General features: G+C 29.0%; 2 protein-coding genes across 2 annotated transcripts; both read right to left on the reverse strand.

The window, feature by feature from the left end:
• Positions 1-609: 609 nt before the first annotated feature.
• On the reverse strand, positions 610-8760 carry LOC109803817 (phosphoglycerate mutase-like protein 4). The gene is made up of 7 exons (XM_020365491.3): positions 8506-8760; positions 8332-8410; positions 2538-2588; positions 2308-2418; positions 1734-1865; positions 1414-1489; positions 610-1064 (listed from the first exon to the last, which is right to left on the reverse strand). Exons 1-7 carry the CDS (start codon positions 8538-8540, stop codon positions 877-879), a joined length of 672 nt encoding a protein of 223 aa, XP_020221080.1. The 5' UTR covers positions 8541-8760; the 3' UTR covers positions 610-876.
• A 3018-nt stretch (positions 8761-11778) lies between these two features.
• LOC109803930 (peptidyl-prolyl cis-trans isomerase CYP40) lies at positions 11779-15372 on the reverse strand. The gene is made up of 7 exons (XM_020365610.3): positions 14501-15372; positions 13875-13962; positions 13731-13783; positions 13138-13239; positions 12865-12940; positions 12232-12269; positions 11779-12130 (listed from the first exon to the last, which is right to left on the reverse strand). Exons 1-7 carry the CDS (start codon positions 15170-15172, stop codon positions 12077-12079), a joined length of 1083 nt encoding a protein of 360 aa, XP_020221199.1. The 5' UTR covers positions 15173-15372; the 3' UTR covers positions 11779-12076.
• Positions 15373-18565: the final 3193 nt, after the last annotated feature.

The raw sequence follows: 18565 nt of genomic DNA on the forward strand, positions 1-18565 counted from the left end.
ATTTTTCAGAAAAAGGTTACGAACTCAATTGTGAAAAATTATCTTTACAATCACTTGGCCAAAATCATTTGCAAATATTATCTAAAGAGTTCTACTAGATCAACAAGTGTAAAATCCACTCTTCAAAGAGAGTTGTTCTACTTCATTCATCTCATCTATTGATTTGTAAAGGAGAAAGTGTTGTTCTCCTTGGTGGTCTGTGATTCTCAACACGAGGAAAGGGAATTCCTAGGTGTTGGAGAATTTGAGTCTTGTAAAGGTTACAAGCATAGTGAAAAATCTCAAGTGGGAGACTTGAGGACTGGATGTAGGCAAGGTTGGCCGAACCAGTATAAAATCAAGTTTGCAATTCTCTTTCCCTATACTTTTAATTTTGTTGTGAAGTTTTTGCATCATTACATACAATTTGTTTATGATATTGCTTTTATAAGAAAGAAGTTAGAAAAACTTATAAAGAGAAGAAAAATTAGATAACTTAATTCACTCCCCCTCTTAAGTTACACGAGGCTACTTGACTAACAATATGAAATGAATGTTAATGCAAATTTTTTTTAAATTGATAATATAACAAAAGTTTTATTATTTATAAGCACATTAAACTGTTGAATAGAATAAAAACAAAAGTTCATGTTGATTGATAAACCATTGGCACAAAAGGAATATAGTTTATGCATCTTTATCCTTCCTTAATGGTATTTGATACATTTGCATACTAAGTTACAAAATATAACTAACTTCCCACATGATAGGGGCCAAAACTATATGTAGTAACACCTTCTGATATCCTTTTCCTTTCCATCCTTTGTATCATCGTTAGCATTGGATGGACAAATTTTAACCTAACTAGCAGCTTTGTAACTCTCAAAAATTAGGTTGCTAAAATCCTTTATGATTCAAATGGCTTACATCACCCCACATTTTTAAGGTCCATTGATCCTCACCATACAAATGAAAAATAGCGATGGATGCATTGTCTATTTTCCCTGCATAACTTCCATTTGCACCTGCCCACTTGTAAAGTGTTTCAATGGATGCCCCATGAGTCACAACAACAACTCGCTCCCCTAACCAATGCAAATAAAATACAAAATGGTTTAAATAACAAAATTTTAAAAAAATATTACTTATTTTGTTAAAAAGAAATTTTAAAACAAACTTAACAAACATGCATTTTACACGTTTTGTTAAAAAAATCTTAAATTATGAGTGTAAGCTTAACTTAATCTTATAGAATTAACTTATAATATGATAATTGTTTCCACTTATATACTCTATCTTTACTTCATCTCTAATTGGTATAAGATCTCCAACAAAAATAAAAATGAACTTATTTTTTTAGGACAAATAGAAAGGCAGTACTAGAAGGATATCTTAATTCATATGGAAGGCATGTTACTAATAGCCTTTATATACCTTTATGTTTTCTTCCGATTCTCAACAATGCAGATTTGCAACGTTCAAATAGTTGAACGAAACTTTCTCCACCACCCTGCATGTATGAATAATCAAGTTCTAAATGACATGTAATGCAAACTCAAAGATTTGCTAGATTTGTCTAACAAATCATTCTTAGCATTTTAGTGTTCTCCAAATGGGTCATGATTATTTAATTGATCTTAAAAAAACATAGTTTTGAATTATCTAATCAAACATATCTCATTTCATATTTTAATAAAATAATATACTAATACGAACTAGGGGTTTTATATGTTAGCCATATCTATTGTACTTACAGGGAGTTCTTGATCACCATTATTAGACACCAAAGCCTCATAACCCATGGGATTAGTCTTTGCTAATTCATGATAAACAAGTCCTTGAAGATTCCCCATGTGTCTTTCTCGTAGGTCCAAATCCTTGACAACCTATAATTTCAATCAAAGAAAAATATTAATAAAACATAGATAGGTGGTAGCTAGAACACTCAAAATATCATCAAACTAGAATTAAAATAAACCAAATTATTGTAAACATAACATTAACGAGGAAGATATGCTTTAAATTAATTTTGCAAAAAAAATGGCTCTAAATATTCTCAAGAGAAATTGACAATGTTTTGTTACCATCCAAGGGAAAAAAAGATTCATCAGTGCCTGTTTTATAAGTATTTAGAAACAAAAAGATTACAATATGCATGGCCAAGTGTAATCCATTCAAGATCAAAAGGCCATAAGTGTTGGAATATCAACAAATTGAATAACTCAAGCATTAACATTAAAATGGAAATCATGAATGATTAAGATATTATCAATATGACAATTAAATAAATAAAATGCTACATTTGAATGATTGATTATTTGTACAAACCTTTAGCCCTCCACATTTGGTTGCAATTATTTGTGCTGTTTCAAAAGCTCGCTGCAAGTCTGAAGAATATATAATAGAGATCTTTGGTTCATTGTATAGTCTATTAGCCACCTATATTGTAAAATTTACATTAATTAGGATCACAAAGTCATAAGAAAACAAAGACATAAGTTAAGTTCTATTTTTGGTTTTTGTATGAAGAAATGAAAGAATCCATAAAGACGACTTACTGCAATTGCTTGTTGTCTTCCGGTTTCATTTAATTCAACATCCACTTGTCCCTATTTACATATACAAGTATTGGTGTTAAATTTTAACTTTGTCAAAGCAAGGAAACTAAAAGGTTCAACAAAAAATAATGAACAAGAAGAGAAATATTTTCAAATGCAAACACATAGGTTTTACGTTTCATGTTGTAGTACAAGGACCGGAAAAAAAAAAAAAAAAGTTAAGACTTGTAGAAAGCATTTTTTCATGAGCATGCATGAACAAAATAAACAATATTACTAATCCCGTATAATATTAATCGATAAAATATTTGTATCTTTATATATCACACTCAAAATTTGTCAAAAGTTGCAAAATATTGATGTTTACATTAAACTATTTGTAAAAATATTTTTAAAAGTGCATAAATTTCCTTGTTACTTTCAAAAGAAAAAAATTGTAACTTTTGGAGATAACAATATTAAGTTTGTTCTTATGAGGAAGTAACAAAAGTTAAATACCTTTCAAATAAAAAAATAACACAACTTTTGTACGAAACATCAAAACTTGTTTAGTGAATGTTGTAAATGATATACCAATATACCATTTCACAGTAATGGTTTAATTTGGATTTGTTGTGTCCATATTGTAGATACTCACAATAGGAAAAGTGTTTGGACTTGTTTGATTTGCTAGGATTTGGCTACCAATAAGAAACAAGAGGTTAAAAACTTGTATAATTGTTCTCCTAATATTGGCTTTTTGGCCATTATAAATTAAAAAAAATTAAAATTACTAAAATAAATTAATAAAAAACAATTTATCAAAATAAATACTTTCGGCCATGTAGGAAAGAGAGAGAGAGAGAAGAAAACGTGAGTACTGGAGATGAATTTCAAAAAATGTCAACAAAAGTAACAAAAACTTCAACAATTGTGACGTTTTCCAATTTAACAAAAACGTCAATGTTGGAGACATTTTCCAATTCAACCAAAACGTCAACACTTGAGATGTTTTCCAAACACTTGGGCCATTTTCCAATTCAAGGTCACATGAAGACACATTTCGTCCCATGTGCCACGTTGCCAAGTCTTGATGAAGACACGGGTAAGATGAAGGTGTCACACAATGTGACGAGAATTGTTTCAAAGCTGAAGACGTCAGCCTTTTGGACAACTTGCTCGCTCCCTTTTCACGCATAATAATTTTAATTGTGTGTATTATTCATGTAAAATTACCATTTTCCTAATATTATACTACCAATGACAGCATTATCATATTTTTAATTAATGTATTAAATATAACTAGTTATGTTTAATATATTAATTAAAAGTATCATAAATTACAAAATCTATTATTTATCAATATTTATTACTAATACATAATTAATTTCTATTTTTATTAAAAAAAATAAATATATTGAAGTATAAATTGAATATAATATGAATAATAGGTAGTTTGAATAATAATAAAATATAATTTATAATGTTCAGATTGATAATTGTTTGTGTTTGGAAAGTTTTTACAAGTACAAATAGAGAAAATGGCAAAAAATTTAAATAGATTTACTTATTTAAAAAAATCAAATTATAATAATAACAACAATATATCTTAAAGTAATAGAAAACTATTCTTTCATAATATAAATAATAATAATAATAATAATAATAAATGAAATTAGAGCCTGGCTGAGGAGTTGTCCAAGGATGGATTTAATTAATTTCAGGTCAAATTTTTTTAGGTTATCTCATGTTCGGAGTTTTTTACATCAGGCAAGTAAATTTTTCCAAAACTTTTTGAAATGGATAATTTTTCCAAAACTTTTTGAGATGGATAATTTTTCCATTCATTATAGCTTCTACATAAAATGTCAATGCACTTGATGTTTTCTAGCCAATACGGGTTCTACAAAAAACGTCAATACCCTTGACGTTTTCCATTCATTATGGCTTCTATAGAAAACGTCAATACCCTTGACGTTTCCCATTCATTCTGCACAAAACGTCACTGAGGATGACGTTGTGTTCCCACGTATGCATGTGTGTTTCTCTCTCCTATCTTACGTGGCTAAAAGTGTTTATTTTGATAAAATTTTTTTATTAATTTATTTTAGCAATTTTAATTTTTTTTTAATTTATAATGGGCAAAAAACCCTTGATATTTATAGCTAGAAGCTTATAAAGTTGAGCCCAAATCACAAATCTAAATTGGTTCATGATATATACACTTTTTTTTTAAGTACACCTCCTTTTTAAAAAAAATAATTAAAATTTAAAAATATTCTTAATTTTTTATTTGTAAGTTTTTTAATTTTACACCCACAATATTTAATTTAGTACTTTTTTTTCACATATCTTCTCTCTTTTTTTTTTTTTTTTTTCAATTTTCACATGCATCCCCTTAGCTTTCCTTCACTCCCACCTATTTTGGTAGGTAACTTTAATTTTTTTAGTTTTACATTACTTTCTTCCCCTCTCCTCTTTCAATTTCCTTACTATTATCTCCTCTTTCCTCGCTTTTAGTTTTCACACATACAAAATGTAGAACTAATTTTCAAAAATATTATAGGAGTGTGTGTGGCTTTCTCCACAATGACAATTGTGTTTTTTTACATATTATTTTGGAAAGTACTTTCTAAAAATATGTAAAAAATACAATAGGAAGATTTTTCTAGAACACTAATTTCAATATCTCGCACAGTACTCTGTAATAGTAAAAATATTTTTTTCATAACGCTAAACTCAATATTAAGGTTTTTAGAAGAGTGAAAGAAGAGGAAGTGTTGGAAGAAAAAAAATGTGTCTAGTTCGGTAAAATCTGTCGAGGAAGTCGCATATACTTACAATGTTGTCACGTACCAATTCTACGGTCTGGGTACATATCAAAAAGTGAAAGAGGTGAGGTAGGAATAAAATAATGTAAAAATTAATAGAGCTAAAATTACCTACTAAAATAGGTGAGAAATTGGGAAGAAAAAAAAACAAGATAATGCATGTGAAAATTGAAAGAGAAAAAAAAGGTGTGAAAAAGAAAAAGAAAGTAGCAAATTAAAAGTTGGAGGTGTAAAATTAAAAAATTAAAAAAAGAACTACAAATATTTTATAATTTTTTTTTTTTTAAAAAAAGAGGTGTACTTAAAAAAAAAAAAAAAAAGAGGTATATATAATGAGCCTCTAAATTTTATCTAACAGTGAGGCATTGCAACACATATAGATCCAAGGCCCATGGGCTTGCCCATGCCATGAACCCAAGCATGCCCAAAAAGATACAAAGTGGGGGTCTTTTGGGGCTTAAGGTAAACTAGGAGGGAAAGCAAGACCATCAAATACATTAAACAATCAATTTGAATCCTTAACATTGAAACTTCCTTGAACTTCTGTCACTATTCAACTTCAATCCTTGTCATGCAATTCAATAATTAATAAATTAATTAATTTACAGCAAATCAATGAAAAATTCTTAATACAATGTTATTTTATTTTTAAAAATAAAATAAACCTAAAGTGTTTGTCATTTTCTTTTCTATTATTAATGTAAAGCTATTATTATCAATAAATGTTAATGAGTATTGTTGAAACTTAGACTATTATAATAAATTTAATTTAAACTAGTGTATATACTTTAAATGTTAAAAATAATAAATTTATTTTTATTTTTGGTTTTATTATATAAAATTTGATGATATTGTATTTTTTAATATTATTTTTTGTATTATTATTTTATTAATATATATGAATTCAACTACAATTAAATTATTAGACTTTATATGGGTATTTTGATCGCTTCAACAATCAATTTGATTTTAAAAACATCGAATATAACACTGGACCAATTCCACAACCAATCAACCCTATCATGGCTGGAGAATAGTTCCACACTTTATCATTAAAATTCAACAATTCGGTTTAATTTATCGAGAACCTAAAATTTTAGCCTTTTCTTTTAAAAAAATCAAATAGCAAACACTTTTTTAAGTTAAAATATCATTTGATCCTTGAAAGTGTATGTGAGCGATACTTTGGTTCTGGAAAGCAAATATATTTTAAATGAATTCTCAAAAAGTTTCTGTTAAACTTAAAGGGCAGGCTTTTGTTTCCCTTAAAAGTAAAAAAAGGCTTAGATGTAGTTCTTTGAATATTCTTATGTTATTTTGAATTAAAAATAATTTTTTCACATTGATCATTCGTGTCATGTTTTTATTAGGTGAATTATTAATATAAAATTTAATTCTGATTAAATAACAATATACATATAAATATATATATATATATATATATATATATATATATATATATATAAATTTAAGTTTTGTGAAATCTATAATTCTTTTAAAATTCATATATGGATGGATTTTAATTTTATATAAAATATAATTTAGTAAATTACTAATTTAATTTTAAAAATATATTTTGTTATACTAAATCTAAATATCTTATATAACTTTCAAGAGTTAATTAAATATTTTTCTCCATATAATCTTTTTCGGTGTATGTTATCACTTATCTAGCATCTCCATTTTTTTTATTTTATCGAATACCATTTATTAAATTTTGTCAACCCACAGCAATTTTTTTTTTCACAACGTGACACACATTTTATAATGATATTACTTATCACTAAAAATTACTTTTACTTATAATATATGCTGATATATTATTAAAATAATATAAATATAATTTATAGTAACACATAATATATGTTAAATTTTATTTAAAATTAATACTAAAATTGTGTGTAATTATATGTTAAATAGATTTATTCTTACACATATTATATTTATAATGACATTTCTTATATGTCACTGTATGTAACATTTTTTTGTAGTGATTATAATTTATCTAATTGTTAATACTAACAAATTTCTTTATGTATAAATTTTCAATTCATAATTTTAAATTTTGACACAGTATATTAATTTAGTAGTTGATTGACATAATTCATTTTAAAAAATTGTTGTTCAAATTTAAAGTTTTTATTTTAATTTAATGTATTTTTACACTATAAAATAAAGTATTCCTTATTAACAATGAGGACAGATCTTATTATGTTTCATTCTTTAATGATTCAAAAATGGTGATATTCTTAAAAAAATATTTTATATGTTATTTTATAAGTCCAATGAAATTATTAATTCTAGAAACAAACTTAGCACAAGCCATGCCAAAGTTAAATAACAATGAATGCATAATAAATGCAATTTTAATTTTATTTTTTAATTTTAAGTTTAATTAATTTAAAAATACCTAAAAAATTCACAAAAAAATGTTCATGCATATTAAAATTTTTATTCAATTATTGACTCCTTTTTCAACTCCTCCACTTATAATTTCATGTTAGTTCAAAATTTGAGTAAAGGCTAAGGATTGTGTTAGACAGTCAAAAGTCAGCATAAAACTTATATATATATATATATATATATATATTAGTATCTTAGTGTAATGTATAAACTAAATATTTATTAAATGAAATTAAAATTTGTAATAAATTATTTATAAATATAAATATTATGTTTGAATATGTTATAATCATATTTAAAAATTTTATAAATAAATATTTTTAAACATATAAATTATATTTTAAATTTATGATAAATAATTTATATTATAGTACAATATTATTTTGATTTACTGATAATTTATTTTAAAATATTAAAATTTAATTTATAAACAATTATGATAAATAAAAGTTGAATTATATAAAAAAGTTAAATATTTATTTAATATATAGGAATAATATGGTCATGCAACGCGTGTAGATGAGTCGTATGATAAGATATAATCAAAACAAATTCATATGGCCGCGACAGAAAAAGAAAACCTGAACTCTTCCCTCAGAATTCCATGATGTTTTCCCATGACGCACCACCACAATCTCAGCATAATCTGCATGAGAATTGCTACAACAGCAACATCTTACCAATTATTATCATGAGCCATATATGATCATGAGGATGACTGATAAGGAAATAGAGGAAAGAGAGAGGGAAGGAACCTGGGAAGGGAATCGGTGATGGAAGACTCGGCCATTAATTCTGAGTCACAAAGCTTTTAAAATTTGAAACACAAAGATAATGGTAACACGAGCAAAAATAATGAGTTATATATGTAACGTTTATGTCATTATTCATTAATGTTCTTCACACTCATACTGTGTTTTCCTCGTTGCTTCGCTTATGCCATTGCTAATACTTTAATTTCCTCGTGTTTCACTGCATATAATATGCTACTTTTCTTGGGTTGACGCCTCACTAATATGACCTGGTTTTTGTTTTCATATCATATTTTCTTTTTCAGTTCCTCGTTGTTTCGCTTCAGTTGTTGCTTAGTGTTCCACTTATTTCTCTGTAATATACTATTATTTTTTAGTTGACGTTCCTTCCACTATAATCTATATACAGATATTATACAACAATTCTTGGGGTTAGTTAGTTGGAGTAGGTAGTTCGATGAATATTATTTCTTGATTGGTCATTACTCATTAGATATAATTAAAACTCATTTATTTCTTCGTACCAGTGTTATGCTAATTTTTATGAGAGAGAAAATGTTGTTGTATATATTGAGATATTTTAAAAAGGTTAATTTATTTGTGAAATTATTTTAAATTTAAAATAATTATTTTAATTAATATTAATTTCAATGAGATATTATAACCATAGTTTTAAAAACCGGACCGGTCATCGAACCGGTTAAGGTACTGGGTCAGTGGGTCAAAGGTTGAACCGGTGGGTCACTAGTTGAACCGCATGACTCGATTTTTATTTATTTTTATTAAAAAAATATTCATATTAAATATATTTTATACTTATAAATTTTAATAAATTCATATCTTATTTTAAATTTCAATTTTTCTATCTTATTTAAAATTATTTTTATTTTTATTTTGTAAAAAAATACATAAAAAAATTACATGTTAAACGGTATATTAATACAAATTAAAAATATAAATAATATGTACATATATAATATACTTGCAATTAATATCACAAAATAATATATGTAATATTTACATAGATATTGCATTATTAAATATATAATTTAAAATTAATAATATACTATAAAAGTTATTTAAGTTGTATATATTGCAAACAAATATATTAGAACAAGTAGTCATTGTTATATTTAATAAGACTCCTTGCTTTTTCATTAAGAGATTCAATTTTCATTATTATTTTTGTGATTTATGGTCCCTTAAAAAAAATTTTAAAAAAAAAAGAAAAAAAAGTGGTTGAACCGGTTTGACCCACCGGTTCACCGGTTGAACCGGAAAATTGACCGGTTCAATCCGGTTTGAAATGGGTCGACTGCATAACCGATCCAACTTCAGATTCGGACCGGCTGGACCACCGGTTCCCGGTCCAACCGGTCCGACCGGCCGGGTCGGTCCGGGTTTTAAAACACTGATTATAACTTAATCATTATAGTTTTAATTAATTTTAATTATCAAACACTTTAAAAATTAATTAATTTTAATTATTAAATATTTTAAAAATTAATTAATTTTAATTATTATGATTAATTATAATACATCCGTCAATATCATCTTTTATAAATAGTGTCCTTATCCATTATTTCCATTTAAACAAGAATCTTAGGATATGTTTAAGATTTTAAACAAGAAAACAACATTTTTATTTTTAAATGCAAGTGTATAAATCTATGCAAACAAGTAAAATATTAAGACAATAAATTTATAAAAACAATACTACCACGCAACGTGACTGCCACAACCTTCCTTAACCTACGTTAAATCTTGAAGTATCTTTTCTTGTGTAAAACTGCTCTTGGCTAGAAAGACACTCACGCCGAACTTATTCAGACAGCATAATAAATAACCAAGTATGTACAAACATTCAAGGCCAAGGAAAGCCGTCCGTTATAAACAACATATTTCATAGTTATCTCACATGAACATGCAACGTACCAACATTCGTCTTAGGAAATCTCAAATGACTGCTGTTTCAACACGTAATTGTCGCCGCATTATATCTAAACACTCACTAGTCACTACACCACACTATATCTAAATGGATAACGCAGAAAGTTTGAACAACATGCCTATCCAAGGCATCATCAAACTGAACGAGGAAACATTAGAAAGGGTCATGTACAAAGAAACAGAAGTGGAAGGGGACGACAGAGTTATTCTGGAAGCTGCAAAAGCAGAACTAGCCAAGGTAAAGGAAGAGATCAATAGAGCTAGAGAGAGTTCCATGCAATCCTGGCTTGACTCCGAGCCTCTCATAGATGAACTTGAAAAGAAGAAATCCAATCTTGCCAATGCTCAACAAAGTTCAAATGCATCAAATTCCATTGCAGAGTTGGAATCCCTGCTAGAGATCATCCACAAGAACATCAAAGACAAAAGAGACAACCAACTCGAGACAGAATCGATGATCAACAGAATCCAACAAGATTTGGATCAAACACGCAGTGACATGGAAAGACTCGAACTTGAGAAAACAAAAGAAAAGCAAACACTAGCAAAATTGAGGCAAACCCTGCATCTAAGGAAGCTGACAGGTCAAACCTTGCAGCTCACTCTTCAAGCTGTACTTCTGGAATCAGATGCTGTGGAAGAATCTTCTGCCAAAGCTCTTCAACAGATCAAGCTTTCAGAAAATTACAGAGATGCTGTCCAGCTTACTCATGAAAAGTACCATGTCCTAACAAGAAGAGCCAGAGAAAAGATTTCACAGGCAAATTCACGTGTTTCTGTTTCAATGGAGCAAAAACTTGCAGCTGAGGCTACGCGTGAGTTGGCCTTATCAAGATTGAACAAGATTTACTCCAGTGATTCATGGAGTATGAACAAGAGAAACATAATGGGGCAACGGTACACAGATAGGAATGCAAGCAGTCAAGACACGATTGTTGAAGAGGAAGTGGCAGCTAAAATAAAAAGTGCTTCGCCCAAATCCTCTGCTGAAGAATCATTACCCAAGTCCAAACGGGGAAAACTACAACAGTCCAGAAAATCAGGCACCAATATGAAAGCCAAAAAGGAAAAGTCGTCCATTTTGCATAAAATGAGACACTGTTTTTATTGAAGTAAAGGAAATCAGGTGGAAAACTCCAAATGAATCATTAAAGAAACAATCGTGTTGCAGACAGCAGGATGCAGTGTTTAAATTTTAATAAAACTTGTATCAATTAAATTCACATAAACAAAAGTTTAAGTTTTACTGATTTGTTCTGTCTTGACTGACTTACTGTTAGAAATACTTCTGATTGACCAAATACCATTGGAGAATAAAAGCAAAGAAAAACAAGACAAACGAGTTGTGAAGTCTCATTCCATGATATGTCTCAATCTGCCTATCTCTTTTACAAAAAATCACCGGTTAACGGTTGATGCTCAAAGAGTTTGACAGGAGAAAAAAGTATGATGATATGAATAGCTCTATCACAACTTCACAATCTAGAAAGCATAAATTCAAAAACATACACTATATCTGATATTTTGACCAAGAAAAATCAGACATTGTTGACTATGTATGTAATTGACATGGCCCCCACAAATATCTGACTTTTCAGCCACAAGCACCATTACTGCAAGAGCTCTATTTGAACATTTTAGAATAAGCTTTTTTCTCTTGATCACGTCTATCAGCAACCTGTATCAAAAAAAAAAAAAAGCAATCAGAAAAATTATTTTGTCATGATGAAATAAATGGCTGGAAAATGATAGAAGAGAACAGAAGACAAAATGACTAACCTTCCTCCTGGCAGTGGCATACTCTTTTTTAATCCCTCCTGAAGAACAGAGCAGTAAGTGGGTTAAGCTTAAGAAATATCATTGGTTAACTTTTCAACACCAATAAAATTTAAACATCAAAGAGTCATGGTCTAATGATTAATAGGATATCTATATACCTACTTCTGTTTCAAACTGTAAAACACCATGGATAATCATATTTTTTTTAAAAGCTAACATTAAACATTAATTCATTCACACCAATAAGATATTGTTACTTTCCTTTCAAGAGGTTTCAGAATTCAGACTCATGTTATTGCAGAAAGCATGTGATTTGGAGGATTCATTTGTCAAACAGGACAACTTTATAATACTAAAAACTAGAAGGGATTAAAGACGAGCGTCATGAAATGGAAAGAGAATTTTCTTAGCCAGAATATAAGTTACACCATGGTGTCATTTCAGCATTTTGTCTATCATGGACTACTTCAGCCCAGGTAAGACAAGAACCCAGGACGTTCACTCCTCAACAACACCTTCCCCCATTAAGAAAAAGATAGCCATTTATTAAAGAAAAGTAATTTCTAAAAGCATGCATGACATGAATGCAAGCCATGAATGAAATAAAAACTTAGAATTAAAATAGCCAAATACCATCATTCGGCTCCAACTCCAATGCTTTCTTGAAGCTTTCAACAGCAGAATCTAGGTCGTTGAGAAACATATATGCCTGAGATTAAGAAGACCAAAACATAAACAACAAATTACCAGATAAGATACATGACAATGGTAGCATAAAAATTAGAATTTTAGGAAGTGGGAAGCACTATCCTAAATTCAAAGGCACAAACACAATGATATTACAACAGCTATCCAGTATCAAGCACTTTCATCATTATCCTACTTTCTTCATCGAAAGATGCTAACCTGGCCTTTGCGAAACAGAGCTTTTGCATTATCTCCATCATGCATTGCAAAGTCTGAATCCAGTAAGGCTCCTTGTAGATCGCCTAATTTCAATTTACAAGCCTAAAAATTCAAACAACAGTATTCGGGTCATTAGATACCTGATCAAAGAAACTGAAGAATGTAAGTATATCTGTATATGACATGACATATAACACAAAAGTCCTCCAAATTGATTTTATCCCACCCAGTCATAGGAGGACAATAATTAAAACAGTTTAATGGTCATATCTCGCATCTCCATTCCCGTTATCATCCCCACTCTAAACCTGGCCATGAGCATAAGTTTTCAAGTAGAACTCATGCAAGCCATAATAAAAATGACCATTCACAACGTGGTGGCCTGATGCTGAAGTTCACAATCAATCATCATGTCAGCTTGTTATAAAGGAACCTACATCATGAACGATTCTCTAAAAGATGTATAATCACCCAAATCCTAGAGAAATAAAATTACAACCATTCCGGGCCTCTACCTATACAATTCAAGCTCCTTGACAATAAATAACAATGTTTAGCCTTAGTAACACATGGCAAAAGTATTGGTTACTCACAGAACTGTTGGTAAAGATTTGAGATTTCGTCTTCCTCAAAGCAGCACTCTTCTCTGCTAACTCAAAAAGTAAAACCAGAAGATATGAGATAGTAAATAAGAAGCAAAGCAGTAAGAAATAAAGATAGAAAGTAAAGAGGTTGACCTTGGTCAATGTCGTCCTTCTCCCAACAAACATCCAAATAGCGCAACGCTTTGCGATACTTTCTGAGAGCCATCTTATAATCTTGCTTCTGTTTCATAGAAAACAGACAAACAAATAAGAGTAAAACACACCCTACAATACCATATATGACAAAAATTACAAGCTTAATAAAAATGAGTGTAATTATCTTATCTTTTTAATCTTTATAATTTCATAAATTTTATCTTTTAATCTTTATAAATAAATAAAAATATTACATTTTAATCTTTTTTAGTTCGAGTATTTTATTTGAGATAAAGTTTATGAAATTAAATTATTAAAAATAAAAAAGAATTATATATATATATAAAAACTAAACAAAATATTTTTAATTAAATTAAATATATTTTTATTCTCTCAAATTTATCTGATAAATGTTGTCCACAAATTTAAAATTGATACTTTTTAGTGTCTAAAGTTTCAAAAATTCTTATTTTATTCTCTTGGGATCACGCGTCAACATAACTGTTTGAGATGATTTTGTGATAAATTTGGTAATTTACCTATATACTAAAAACATATTTAAAGTTTCTTAAGCCAATAGGCAAAAGGGTAATTAAACAAATAAAAATAAAAAAAGGTTGAACCTTATACTGTTCATTTCCGAGGGCTTTGATGGCGTCGACAGCACTCATCCACCAAGAAAGTTCATCGGGTTTGACATCAAGATCCATGGGCCAATCAGGATAGGTGTCACCATCCTTAAAGAAGTTAACAACGCCATCGTCCTCCCCTTCGGGAATTTCGCCGCAATCCACAACGAGGACGTCTTGAATAGGACGGTCGTTATCTCCCGTAACGACGTGTTCGACGGAGCGAACGACGCCCATGCCCTTGAGGACTCTCCCGAAGACGACGTGCTTGCCGTCGAGGTGAGGCGTGCGCGTGGTGGTGATAAAGAACTGGGAGGAGTTGGTGTTGGGGCCCGCATTGGCCATGGAGAGCATGCCCTTGCGCTCGTGCTTCAGGTCGAGGCTCTCGTCGTCGAAGGCGGGGCCGTAGATGGACTCGCCGCCGGTGCCGTCGCCGGCGGTGATGTCGCCGCCCTGGATCATGAAGCCCTTGATGACGCGGTGGAAGCGGACGCCCTTGAAGTGGAGGGGGACGGCGGAGGTGGCGGAGAGGCCCTTTTCGCCGGTGCAGAGGGCGCGGAAATTCTCTGCTGTCTTGGGGACGACGTCGCGGAAGAGCTCGACGAAGATCCTGCCTTCGAGGTCGCCGGCGATGGAGACGTCGAGGAAGCACTTTGGGTTTGCCATTTGGGGAAGGCGAAGAGAAGAGAGAAGGAGAGTTGAGTGCGAAACCCTAATCCCGCTTTTTAATTTCAAACAAACTCCTTTGCGACAAAACTTCTACGGTTACCCACCACACGTGTCACTCACTAATCCCGCCAATAAATGATGCTCTCGCTCAACTTAACAAATCATGCTCACTGTTCTAAACTCTTCCACTCCCAAATTCAGTTCAGTAGGTAGTATAATTCCTTATGTATTGTGTTCCACCAAATCAATAATTCACTACCTGTTTGTATTCTTCTGTTTTAATAATTAATTATTAATTCTGAGTTTAACGATGAGAAAAATACTAGCTGATGCTGGAACCTAATATGATTATCAATTTGTTCTAATCAATTTTTAAATTCTAACTTAGTTTTACATTAGTAAGAACTCGATAATTTATTCATTAAATAAGATTTTAGCTTATTTAAATCATATGATTTCATCAATGGAAATTAAGTTTCATGATCACAAATTAATTTTTTAATAATAACTTCAATTAGATTTGATAGATTTAGAGGAAAGAAATAATAACTTAAAAGGTTAACAATTTTTTTTAATTATGAGTTATTTAAGGGATGTTTAAAATAATTTTTACAAAATTTATTTAATATTATAAAAATAACCTCTAATTTAATAAAATTTTAAATTTATTTTAATCAAATTTATATAAAATTGTCAGATATTTTTATATATTATTCTTTTAATCAATTCCTTATATATTAAACATAAATAACTATATTATATAAGAATATTTTTAAGGATTTTCTTTCAACAAAAAAGTTTTTAAAGATTTTTTAATTTTTATTTAATTTAATTTTTTGTTTATCATATTATTTATGAATTAATTGTTAATATTTTAAAATAAATTATTAATAAATAAAAATAATTTTATTCTACAATATAAATTATTTATCATAAGTACAAGTATAATTTATATGTTCAAAAATTATATTTGTATAAATTTAAAATATAATTTATAAATTCAAATATAATATTTATTTTTATATAATTTATTATAAATTATAATTATATAATAATATTTAACTTGTACATTACACGAACTAAAATGTTAATAAATATTTAATTTAAATGTTTATCAAAACATATCTTTCAGTTATAAAATAAAAACACAATATATACTAATTATATAAAAAAAATTACATGGACATTTAATTACAAATTATCATATATATAATAAATTTATTATCTCATATCTCGTATAATTATAATTCGAAAATTCATATCAGAATTAATTTCTAATTAATTAGTAACATGTAACTTTTTACATATTTTTTTATATAATATTTTATATTAATAGTGTATATCCGTATAAAATAAATTAATATTTCCTTATAAAAAAAATAAAGGGGATATTTTAAACTCAAATTTTCCTATCTAGAGATTTGTCAGATTTTCTGTGGACTGTGGCCACTCCACTGACCAGCATAGCTGTTCCACGAGTCTAAGTCTGATTGAGTGAATAGGAACAGACTTATCTTAGAACCATTGAATGCAATCAATGACATAACATATTATCTACTGTACTAACTACTTGCTTTAAATGTTATCAAAAACATAATTATTTGCTTTAAAATGGGTGATATATAGGATCCATCATTTCATTTTCATGTTTCATCAACTGTCCTTTTATTTCAGACTTTTTAAAAATAAAAAAAAAATAGTTCTTATCTCTGTTTATATTAGAACTAAAATTAGAATGAATAATTTTTTTTATCAGAATTAGTTTTGATGTTTTAATGCAAAAATTATTATTATTTTTATTTCATTCTAATAAATATATAAAATACCTAAAAATTACAGAAAATCATATAGCTAAAATACTGTTAATTAATATCATTTTAAAATTTAAATAAATGTATTTTCCAATAAAAAGATTATTTTTAACTTTTTATTATGTGTCTTTAGATATACAATAAAAACTTCTTTAAAAATTTCATTTAAAAATACTTGTTAACAGAATTATTTTAAATAATTAAATTTAAAAAGGATAGTTTATGTTAAAAATTGATATATTATACTAAGTTTAGAATAATTTATTTTAGGTTTAAATTTTTTTCATAATATAATATATCATTTTTTTTTCGTTTTGGTTTCTTTTACTTTTTATCTCTATTATTTTTCTTTTTGTTTCAACTTTTGTTGTCAAGATTTTTTGTCAAGTAAGTACATGTCAACGATTGGAATAAGTTTAATAGGATCATGTGGAGGAGGGTTAGTGTTGATTAAATGAGAGGGACTTGTATCAATACTAGGAAGTAACTCAAACGATGAATCATAAGAAAATACTCTCAATTCACAAAATGTTGAAACTTAGATAATGAAGATAACAAGGTATGTTCCCAATAGATAACAAGGCTTGTTTGAAATGGAATGCCAACAACAATATTCTTTTTGTTGAATGCCATTACCAAGAAAACGCAAGCCAAAATGAGGTTCTAATTTGTGTGCTCATGAGGTTGTAAAAGAATAAAATAAGCACACTCAAAGAGTTATTAAGAGGTTTACCAAACACTTTTTCAAAAGGAGACAAATTTTGAAGAACCAAGGTGGGAAGATGATTGATAGTGTAGACAACATTAAGAACAACTTTCCCCAAAAATATTTCTAGATATGAGGTAGATAAGAGAAGAGCATGGATAAAGTCAAGGATATGACCATGTTTTCATTCAACTTGGCCATTCTATTAAGAGGTGCAAGGATAAGAACATTGATCAATAGTACCTTTTGTGACAATGTTGATTTCGTGTAATTTCTTTACCAATGTTATTCTCTTCCAAATCAAGAAGTGATGAGAACTTCTTTCTAGGACCATATCTTTTGTGACATTGAGTTAATTGAATGTGTCTTGAGCAATTATTACAACAATGAATAAGTTGTCTCCAAACCTTAAAAGTCATTTGTTTCATGTAGATCAATTGCTTCTAATTCTTGTGATATGGAGGACAAGGTTCTTATCTAGCAAAGAAAGATGTGTTACAGTTGAAGCGAGACTCAAGCTGGGATCGACAATTTTCTAGTACCATGTGTAGCAAAACCCAATAGTGACTGAAAATATGAAATTTCGATGATGAATGTGTTGAGGAGTCAATCTTTAGAGAGCAAATGACCATAATTGGTACCTGGAGAGATTGTTGCTTACGGCGTGATCATCCTTGAGAGTATAGGCATTGGGTTGTGATAGCAACTTTCATATAGTCAATCGAGCAACCTCGATAGAGTATGAACAATCATCAATTGGTGGGAGCCTACTATTGTACTATGGTGCTAGGTGTACTCCCAATAGTCATCTAATCTAAACTTGTGTAAGACCATTGAGTTCGTGGAGTTCTAGTGGCAACTAACCAGCAGAAA

Source organism: Cajanus cajan, chromosome 2 (assembly GCF_000230855.2).
Source record: "Cajanus cajan strain Asha chromosome 2, NIPB_CcT2T_4, whole genome shotgun sequence".
NCBI classification, from domain to species: Eukaryota; Viridiplantae; Streptophyta; class Magnoliopsida; order Fabales; family Fabaceae; genus Cajanus; species Cajanus cajan.

What these genes read in the sequence shown, in the direction of transcription:
- LOC109803817 (XM_020365491.3), bottom strand. Translation starts at nt 8,540, where the DNA reads ATGGCCGAGTCTTCCATCACCGATTCCCTTCCCAG. An exon ending in CCAAATGTGGAGGGCTAAAG is followed by an intron (nt 1,866 to 2,307) that starts GTTTGTACAAAT and finishes TTGAAATTATAG; the next exon opens with GTTGTCAAGGATTTGGACCT. An exon ending in ATGGTGATCAAGAACTCCCT is followed by an intron (nt 1,490 to 1,733) that starts GTAAGTACAATA and finishes TCATACATGCAG; the next exon opens with GGTGGTGGAGAAAGTTTCGT.
- LOC109803930 (XM_020365610.3), bottom strand. Translation starts at nt 15,172, where the DNA reads ATGGCAAACCCAAAGTGCTTCCTCGACGTCTCCATCGCCGGCGACCTC. An exon ending in AAATCTTTACCAACAGTTCT is followed by an intron (nt 13,240 to 13,730) that starts GTGAGTAACCAA and finishes TTGAATTTTTAG; the next exon opens with GCTTGTAAATTGAAATTAGG. An exon ending in GGAGTTGGAGCCGAATGATG is followed by an intron (nt 12,270 to 12,864) that starts GTATTTGGCTAT and finishes TCTGTTCTTCAG; the next exon opens with GAGGGATTAAAAAAGAGTAT.